We start from the raw sequence: 10,416 nt of genomic DNA, 5'->3' as shown, positions 1-10,416 counted from the left end.
CAGCAGTGTATACTAAGTGTATGCCAACACCTTAGCAACACCTTAGTAACAAAAAAAAGTGCAATCTTCAGAAGTGGGATTATTTTTCAAAATAAGCTTCGGACGTACCTAAAATTAAGAACATGATGAATAACTAATATACACCGTCCACCTCTTTTAATTAACTCAAAGCTGATAAGAAAAACCTTGAAATAATGAGGGAGTATAATGTTTTCAAGGGGGTATATGTATTGGCTATTTAAAAAGTTACATCTGTAGCTTTTAGATGAATGTAGAGGTGAGCCCGAGTTATAGTAAGGCCTTATACATAATACATCGAGCATCCGGACATTCAACAATTAGACCTCATTTTTTTGTGATCTACACTCTTCCAAGAAAAACATAAAGAATGTCCCGGAATATGTTCAAAAGTCAAGCCGTACTCGAAATTAATACCAAAGTGAGTAGCTATACTTTATCGGTATTATAAGCTAGGTAGCAAGTTGCGGGGTCTAAGGCAGTTTATAATAAGGTAGCTGTCGAGCTAGGTTTACTCTGTGGACCCTCCGTTGTCCCTTTCAACTTTCACTACACGTCATTCACCATTAAAACTCGTTGTCCAGCTTTTCTGCAAGAAAATCACCATTTGCCACGGCGTCTTAAAAATTGACTGCACTGATTGCCAGTCGGTATCTTTGGAGACCTGCTGTCTAAACAGTCGTCTTTTCGTTTATTTTCTCTCCCGCAAAGTTCTTTTCAAGATGATGGCAGCACTGTCAAAAACAATGCACCCAATTTTCAGTTGTCAAATTCGAACTTAAGGAAGCCAATATTTTGATTTTTCTCTTTAACGTTATTTGGTTTTGGCAATTTCAAAAAGTAGACACAACCTACAGAAAGTTAACATAAAAGACGTTTTCACTTCATAGGCATATGCGCCACCACCTAGAATTAGAACCGTGCGCATGCTTCTCGTCACGTTTCTGTTTTCCGCAAAACAGAGGTTGAAATAATTCTGCCGGGTGAAAGGAACAGATAGATTTGCCAGTGACTAAAAAAGCGCTTATTTGTTAGTTGTTTTGATCGCGGCCATAATGATCCCAAATGAATTTTGACGAATTGGCTCGTTGTGCTCGACATCATATAAACATCGTCAATAAAATGTGAAATGCGGTTTTTAAATGATAATTTGGTAATAACAAAAACTGTATTAATGCATGCTTATCTTTTTTAGAGTATATCAAATAGCACTTTGCTAACAATGTTTTCCTTTGAGTTGTTTTTCACCTAAAGAACACGATGTAAATGACATGATCTTTCGATCTTTAACAAAAAAAAAAAAATATATGGTCAAAGGTGATGTCTTACAACAATGCATTATATATATATGGTAATGCTCATTTATTAGTTTTATTGTTTACATCATATCAAGATCTGCAACCTCTGCTGAAACCCCCTATCAGAAATGACTGGAAATGGCTGGGAATTATGCTGTAGAATTTGTGCCCAAAGCCGAAAATAGCTATTGTGAACAGTAATATCAAACGGGCTGTGAACGTTTAATTGGTTGCTTAATTAAAATATATATGTGTCATCATTTATTTCTGCGCTACGTTAGAGAAGCCTCTTTTCAAATAACGAATCACGTTGAACATTAGGTTAATGTAACAAGAAACAGAAAAAGTAAATAACCATCAAGATGAACAAATAAGTTGAAATGGCTTTTTCCTTGAGAATTTGAACGACTTGAACACAGATCGAAAAAAAAAATGACAATTTCTAAAAGCGGTAAAATCAAACATTTCACAAACTATCAATTGTTTGTTTTAATGAAACATGTTACAAACTGTGAATTGATCGTTTTTAATCAAGAATTTTAACAAACTATACATCGTTTGTTTTTAATGAAACATTTTACAAACTGTGAAATGTTTGTTTCATAGGCTTTTAGCACTAATACTTCATTTGTACGCAGAGGATTGGAAGCAAATAAAACTGCACGCATTACGACCAACTCCCCAAGCTTAAACAAACGAACATCTTCAGCTCTTTCTTACTACTGAGTAAAACGGTCAGTTAGTATGGAGGTGTAATCCCGTTTGTATTGCTCAGCCCTATACACATGAACAGTTAGTAGAGATTTCACCCAAGTGGAAAGAGCGTTATTGCAAACTGAGCCGTAAACTTGACATGATTTAAACGTTTTAAAAAAAACGTCGTTTATTATTAACGCGTGTCAGATAGCATTAATAGTAGTACAAAAAACTCACGGAAAAATAAGCTAACAACTTTTAATCGTTTTAAACGCTACAAAAGTGTTAAAGAGTAACTGATAATCACGATCAACAACTCGCAAAATTTGGTAGACTAAGAATCAAACTAGAAATATTGTAAGGTGTATATTTTTATGCATGAGTGTTAGATCAAACATGTTAAGAACTTTAGGTGGTTATTTACTCTGCTTTCAGTGCTTTGTCTTTTATTGACACGCAGATTGCCAAAAGAGAATCAAAGTTGGACTTATCAGGACAGTTTGAAGCAGGAATAACAATGTGTAAACCAAACGTATTATCACCTTAAGGTATCGATCTGCCACGATGGGTGTTACTCCTCTATGTAGTGAAAGTGTTCCGTACGTATGTGGGTTCAAAACCGGCAAAATTATCGTAAACAAAAGATCAAACATAACGCCGAGTCTTTTAATCGCTTACAACTCATTATCCTTTGTTTATGCACTGTGTTTAAGAAGCCTATAGATCTAGCGCTTAAAATTGTACAGAAAGTTGTACACCAGTTAGTGGAATTTTATTTAACAAACATCTTTCAGTCCCTTCAAAGAAAGTCACGAACAAGGTCAACAAATGCTGAATGGTGGTTTAGAAAAAGGGACAGCTGTAAGAATAAGGTGTTGTCATGGAGGTATCGGGGAAATTAACGCGTGTGCGCTATAAAAGTAAGCTGATAATTGAGGCCTTACCATTGAAGTTAGTCGTTCACGACTACTAAGAACTTCAAAGGAACTCATTCATAAGTATGACTCTGGTACTTTTTACCTTGGTTACATTGTTTGCCGGGATTCAAGGTAGTGAAAATGGCGTTTTAGCTTGCTATTTTCGTAGAATGATATGTAGTACGGTAGTTGCAAAAATAATCGATGCAGAGTTACCAATATGATACTTCGTAAAATTGGTGATTCATTGAAAAGCCGTACTGAAAAAACTGGCTCCTCATTTCAAACTCGTGTACCCTAACATTGTTTGCGATATCGAAAATATTTTCCATCTGATGATGTTTAATGGCTTCAGTTTGTGTTTCCGAAAGCTGATGTCCTAGTTAGGAACCCCGCATGTTTTTCTTTTCTTTTCTTTTTTTTTTTTTCCCTACTTGCACCGTCGATCATTGTGTGCAGTTCAATTCTAGGTAAATTGCAGTTTTCTTGTTTTCCCGTTAATTCTTTGTTGCATCGTCATTGTTGTCGGCAATTAACTCGTACTCATCTGAGTTATAGCAGGCATTAATAAATCAATTTTACTTTTTATTCTCGTTTAAGGTAATCCCGTTCCGGACTTTCTTGATGACTGTCCCGGAGGATCGGGCGACTGCCCTCGTAAGTTAAATAGGGTAAAACGAACATAAAAAATTACTTGATTTTCTAGAGGGTTAGATTAGGCGTGGTATCTCACATTTATGTTCCAGGGCCTGGTTTCAATTGAAAAGCCTATTAGGGCTAATCTGCAATTAAAAATTACTGGTGAGGTTTAAAATATAAAAGTGTTCTTCACTGCTAATGAGATACTACATAGGCAAAACTGAAAGCAAAAAATACGAACAGCAAATATTCATCAACAAATGTGTCAAAATGTTCTCTAACTAATGGTAACCTAATCATGATGGAACAAACCGACTTAGCACACTACATTTTCGCTCTGTTCAGATGTCGTAATTCCCTGTTGTAATTACGTACCTTTTTGTCTATGATTGTCACTGACACTAATTCTTCATTGACGAGTTCTGGAGTTTTGAATTCCTCCCAGATTTTGCGATTTAGCATGATTTAAACTGAAACTCGATAAAAAGCCTCTTCGAAACAACTTTACCTTTGTTATTAGTCATTTACATCATTGTAAGAAGCAAAGCGGGACGTTCTTCCCTATTTCAAATAACTAGTCACTAAAGAAAGGAGACGAATGAGGGAAACGGAGGAGAAAACAGCTCTCTGTTTAACCGAGTACAAAAATAAAAAATGTCATTATTTGGAGCAGTGAACAATAGGTCAAACTTTGTAGATATATCAAAGTTTACTGCAGCTTATCTAATACTGTTCTTCTGCCAATTCAAGCCGGCCCACCACCTCCGACTGGCCATCCACTCCCTCCACTCCCTTGTGGCGACCGTCCGTCCTCCGGTGCCCGAATCGTTGGTGGACAGGAAACAGTGAAGAACAGCATTCCATGGCAGGCTATGTTACGAACCGACAGGGCTCAGTTCTGTGGTGGCTCGCTTGTTCATAAGCAATGGGTCCTAACGGCTGCTCACTGTGTTCAAGGTTCATCGCCAAACAGCTTTAAAATTTGGTACAGTTTACTTTTCGTACTTAGTTATTTTGTTTTTGTTTGTTTTATTCAGCTATGTTGTTTTGTTGTTATATTCAGCAAAGTTGAGAAGCTTTTTTCAGGTTGTGTCCTTAGGCTACTTTTCCTGTACTTTATTTTATTATTATGCGTGACAATTTTCACCGCTCAGTACTGAGTTTATTCAAGAGATTATCAAGGTAAGAGAGTGAATCCTCCATATAGGCCTTATGTCCAAGGTAATCCCTCTATTGTACCCAGTTCTTCCGCGGATATTACTCGCGAGTTGCGTGGATGTTTCCGTGGAGGATCTGTTTATGTCGTTTCGTTTCGTTTCAAAGCAAAGGAAAACCTCCAACGCTGTGGGGATGTCTTCTTTGATATTTTAATTACAAGCAAAGGAGCTTCGGCTCTTGGTATGTTTTAAAACATTTCGAAATTTCAATAGGAGTTTAAATAAGAGACGGATGTCCCCTGCACAAACAAAATAACAACTAAATGAACGGCAGAGAAATTAGTAGACAAACGAGTGCAAAGCAAACAAACGCCCAAACACAAGCTAGGCAACGGAACAAACAAATGATCGAAAGTGCAGGCAGACGCTCGCTGCCCAAGTAGCAAAAAGCAGTTTAAGCAGCAATGACAACAACGCCAAAGACAACGTTGATTAAAAAACGACTTTATATTCAACCTATGAATCTCGCGAGAATTTAGATTCATTCAGTTTGTCCTACTGTCAGAAATATCCCAAACAGAAAATGCAAGACAGCGTCAAAATTCGAAAAAGAAATTTTAAAAATTGGCCCTAGTATAGTTCAGGTTCTCTTGAGTATGCAGAATGTGGCTATTTCACGCTGTTGTTTTGTGACCTAAACAACGGCAAAGAAATGAACAAAGAATTATAACGCGCGCTTACACAGCCATTGTACTAGTTGCCGTTCCCGATAAAGCTTGCTTAATTAAACTCCCTAAAACCGAATCAACGGCGAAATAATGAACAGCCAAACGAGCCTAACCAAACGACGGCTGAGAGTACAGAAAACATCTCTTCTATGAAACGAAATCAAAACATGTAAAATGACGTTCCCGCCATTTTCGAGATGGTCGCTTCGGCTATCCAAGCATCGCGCGAGTAACCGGCTGCGGAAGAACTGGGTACCATGTCTAAAAATAACTTAAGAGAGATTACCTTGGGTAGGAAGCCTATATGGGTGATTCACTCTCTTACCTTGATAATCTGTTGGTTTATTTAATCACCAAATCGGCATTGAAATTGAACTGTTTTCTAGGCTAGGTGCTCATCGCAAAGAGACCCAAGAGGATACAACCCAAGAAAGAGCTGTTGCCCAAGTCGTGATCCATCCAGGATATAACTCTGGCACTAATGCAAACGACATTGCCATGGTCAAGCTTAAGCAAGAGGCTGTCCTGGGAAAGGGAGTCGGCCTTATCTGCCTCGGAGACAGCGCATTACACCTCCCAATTGACGATCTCAACAACCAGTGTCTGATAAGCGGTTGGGGTACTCTTGAAAGCGGAGGCCAGCAGCCCGATACTTTGCAAGAGGTCTTGGTCCCCCTGGTTTCCAAGAACAGGTGTGAGGGTGCCTATGGTAGTCTGCACGACTCTATGCTGTGCGCTGGGTTCGATCAAGGCGGAAAAGACAGTTGCCAGGGAGACAGCGGTGGTCCGTTGGCATGTCAATACAATGGGAAGTATTACATTGAAGGAGCGACAAGCTGGGGCAGCGGATGCGCTGGTGCTAACGCGTACGGAGTGTACGCTAAGGTACGCGAGCTGAGATCCTGGATCGATGGAATAATCCAAGGATGAAGCAATCTCTTCCGACTATTTAGAATGAGAGTAAAGTTCAAAAGCTGTAAAAGATTTTAGCTTAAAATAAACAGATGAATGAGCATTCAACGAAGTCCAATATGTTCTACAATTTCGGAAAATCAAAATTATTGATAGAGAAGGAATAAACATGTCTTGCAGTGTCTAGGCGCTTCGAGCCACAGAGTCCAGTAGATTAAAATTTTTACATTGACTGTATTGAAAATCTGAACATAGCTGACTGCCATTGTTACCCCTCAGTGACAAAAGGAACGGACGATTTGTTTATTCTAAGCGACAACATGACTCTCCTTGCCCTTATTTTGGCTTGGCTATTGGTTTACCCACTGTTTTAAGACCCAAACCTCAAACTGCATTTGACTTTGCAACAAACATCAGTTGAAAGTCAAGAAAATAGCAAAAAAAAAATTTATTTTAAGCCATTTAATCTCTAAACCAAGATCATTATACACATTGAGAGGTTGAAAACACAGCTTTATTTCTACTGTTTGACCTACCGTCCACACTAACCTGTCACGAAAACGGAGCTTTTAAATTTCGAAAACGCTCTTCAAACCGGGTAATAACGGGACATTTTAAAAATAGATACTCTAAGGGTGCATGTGTGGGATATAAATAACCATTAGCATTAACGGACACGAGTCGATGACAATAGTGTGGGATACCACAGGTATCGCACACAAAACGGACCTTTGCCATAGGTATGACGTCACCATGACGGATTTCGCTGCCCAAGTTTTCCTCAAAGACAAATCCAAAATGACTGGTGATTGTTGCGTTTTCAAATTTCTCCAGCGTAGCGCGGGCGGAAAACATTTGTCTCGTATTCAGAGTGAAAACGCCGATTTCAAATTTCTTCGGCGTAGTGTAGTCAGGGCCTTAGATCGTGCCAGTCTACTGGCAGTCTATTTCGCAGCCGTTATTAGGGAAGTGACGCAACGCTTCTCAATGGGGAAGAAACGTTGCGTGACGACCCAAATAGCGGTTGCTCTAGAGGCTACTGTACTGGCCATGTTGCAATACATTTTAATTGAAATTTTTCCAATTTTAGGATAATTATAAACTGCGTTTGCCAAACTTCATTTTACTCACTATTTCCTAGTTGTGTACAAAGAACGTTTTCCTTGCTTAGCGGGTTGCGATAGTGCATGATTAGCTGTTTATCACTTTTTCAATTTACCCATTTTCACTCAATTTTTTGTTTGGATCGAAGCAAATAATATTAAGTCAACGATCTAAGGACTATAGTGTGCTTTTATTGAACCTCATTTCAATACTTTGTTTAATTTTACTAGTAAACTTATATACGCATTTACTACACTTTGATTATTCTCAAGTTACATCCATTTCCCGGGTAAGCACTCCCGCAGATGCAGTGTGGATCGTTCAATTAAGGGACCACTCCGATTGTCACTGAAAATTCATCAAGCACCACCATTGAAACAATAACGTTTTCTTTCCAAATCTGTTTTGCATTCTGAAAAGCCAATTAAATGGAGCAAAGAAATGAATAACAATATAGAAACCACATATTGAAAAAATGTAATCAATACTGTCTCACAGATCACATTCATCCCTCTAAGGTTTTGATCCTGTCGAACCTCCGCTTACCGACAACTCCCGAGAGCGGACAGTTTTTAAACAATGTAGATGGATACCTTCTGTAAGCAAAGCGTTCAAAATGTAATCATGTTTAAGTTGAATGGCCTTATTTTGCTTTTCATACAATTCAGGAGACACTGCAATTTTAAAGTGTCTATACGGCCAACAGGATTTTTTTTGTGTGGTTTTGGTATCTCTATAATGTGTAAAAAGGCATTCTAAGAAAAAAAAAACTGGATTCCGACGTTTTAATGCCCAAAGTTCTAACTTTAAAGTTCGCACTTCAGCCACGCCCAATGAAGTTGACCGTGAGTCTGTGCAAAAAAGGGTCTGGGTTTCTGAATGGGTCGAGACGTCAAGTCAGGAATTGTCAAATCTAGTTCAGGTCGTTGTTGTTTCAGTAGTGATTAGGAGTTTTCATCGACAAAAAGCAAACAAACCGAAGCTGGTGAAACAATGTGGTCGTCAATCAAGCAAAATAAAAACATGAAACTTTGAGATGTTCCTGAAGTGACGTCATTCGTCACCAATTACGCGGTCAACTTCATTGGGCGTGGTCGAACGGGAAATTTAAAGCTTGATTTCATGGCGAAAAAGCACCGGAATTAATTAAATTGGGTTGAATACATTTTTAGGTGTTATAGAGATACCAAAACCACAAAAACCCTGTTGGCCGTATGGACACTTTAAGGAAAAGCACGAAAATCTCTTAATAGGCCATCTCTATGTAGTGCAATACATGCATGGCAGCCTAATTTCCAATTTTTGGAAAGAACCTGACGGACGGCAAAATCGCCCTGTGGTGGACGGCCTCCCTCTCAAATAATGGTAGTCGGTAGCTGTTTTGCTACATCTGGCTCCAAGTTAACGTCCGCTTTTAAGCTACTAATTGTTTAATTCTTCGACTTAGAAACGCCTTACCACTGATGGGATGACCACCCAATTCCCAAGAAAAATCATTATTCCTTTGCTAGAGCCATCTGCAAATAAAACCTCATAAAAGGACCTGCCAATAGATTTATCATCCACTTAATAAGATACTTGGTTTTGCGTTAACCTCTTTTCATTCATACTTATTTTTCTGGTACAATTTTGTCCAAGGGGGACAGTTGCAATGAGGTTTACCCTATGTAAAGCACCAACCCGTGAGACAAGGCCAGACCACAACACCGGGAACTACGTGCCCTACTCTTTTTGCATCAACATTTGGCGTCAAGCTCAGCAAATACGGTAATCCTTGGATTAAGAAAACTCTTTATTATATTGTTCCGCTGTCTCCCAGAGGAAAATAGTGTTCCATCTCCATATAATAAATCCTGGCTGCATATTAGCTTCATTCTGTTTTTTTTTTGTGTGTGTGTGTGTGTGTGTGTGTGTTTTGTTTTATGGACCTCGACTCTGTCTCGGTCCATAAACACACAAAAAAAGCACCTGGCCAATATCCAGCCATCTTGACCTCACGCCAGCCGGGTCAGCAACCCATATGTATATAGGTGCCTATATACGAAAGTCTCAAGAACCTAGGCAGTTGCGTATTCCATTTCAATACGAAGGAAAAGAATTGTCCCTATCTTCTTCATTGTCGGACAGTCTTATTATTAAACCGAAGAAATTTGACGAATATTAGCTTGTTGAGGTTTAATCCTTTATTATTTTGTCTATCTGAAAAGTTGGCTGTGTACCATTTAATCAAACCACCAGCTCTTTCTAACCAAATCTGGTGGAACTGGTGTTCCACAAAGCTCGTGCTCCTCGCTATTGATTTAATAAACTAAATCATATCAATTGATGAGACCTACGTTAAATTAGACCTTTTATTCTCACAATAGCGTATGACCTTTTATATATATTCTTAAATATCGCGGATCGTGGATCAGCTATGAATTTCAGCCTGGAGTCCGAATTCTGCACTGTCATGGATCCTAAACGAAGTTTGGATCTGAGTTCTTTGGAGGGCATTGGTCGGTACGTTAGTTTTATTCACTTTATTTCTTTTTTCGGACGAAGCGAAATTATTTAAACACGGGCGCACATTGTTGTTAGAAATGTGTAATCCTTATTGAGTATGTTGAATTCTTTACAATTTTTGCAAGCTTGACAAAAGCCCCTGGGAACGTCGTGAAGTATACGTAGTTTTGATGGCAGAGCAACGTGTGTATAGCCCAAGATAGTGCCCCAGACCATTCATTGGTGATTTTGTTGGTGCTTTAGATAATGCTGTACTTGCGTTCGCATAAACAGGCAATTGGGGAACTTTGTTAAAGATCGATTTCACAGCCCCAAAATATGCGATTATCTCCTTCCCTATTATAGCCTAAACCAAAAGTCGATACCCTGTTTCAGACTAGACCCTGCTTAGGAACTGCTATGGTTTAGGTAAACAATTGAGAAGGGCTTCGAATACCTGATT

General features: G+C 38.7%; 1 protein-coding gene across 1 annotated transcript; it reads left to right on the top strand.

Moving 5' to 3' along the window:
• The first annotated feature begins 2,947 nt into the window (after positions 1 to 2,947).
• Positions 2,948 to 7,420, top strand: LOC145479512 (trypsin-3-like). The gene is made up of 4 exons (XM_081457896.1): positions 2,948 to 3,061; positions 3,530 to 3,586; positions 4,319 to 4,553; positions 5,840 to 7,420. Exons 1-4 carry the CDS (start codon positions 3,013 to 3,015, stop codon positions 6,381 to 6,383), a joined length of 885 nt encoding a protein of 294 aa, XP_081314022.1. The 5' UTR covers positions 2,948 to 3,012; the 3' UTR covers positions 6,384 to 7,420.
• Positions 7,421 to 10,416: the final 2,996 nt, after the last annotated feature.

Source organism: Orbicella franksi, chromosome 2 (assembly GCF_964199315.1).
Source record: "Orbicella franksi chromosome 2, jaOrbFran1.1, whole genome shotgun sequence".
NCBI lineage: Eukaryota > Metazoa > Cnidaria > Anthozoa > Scleractinia > Merulinidae > Orbicella > Orbicella franksi.
Note: the sequence above shows the minus strand (reverse complement) of the source record. Positions and strands in the feature narration are given on the sequence as shown.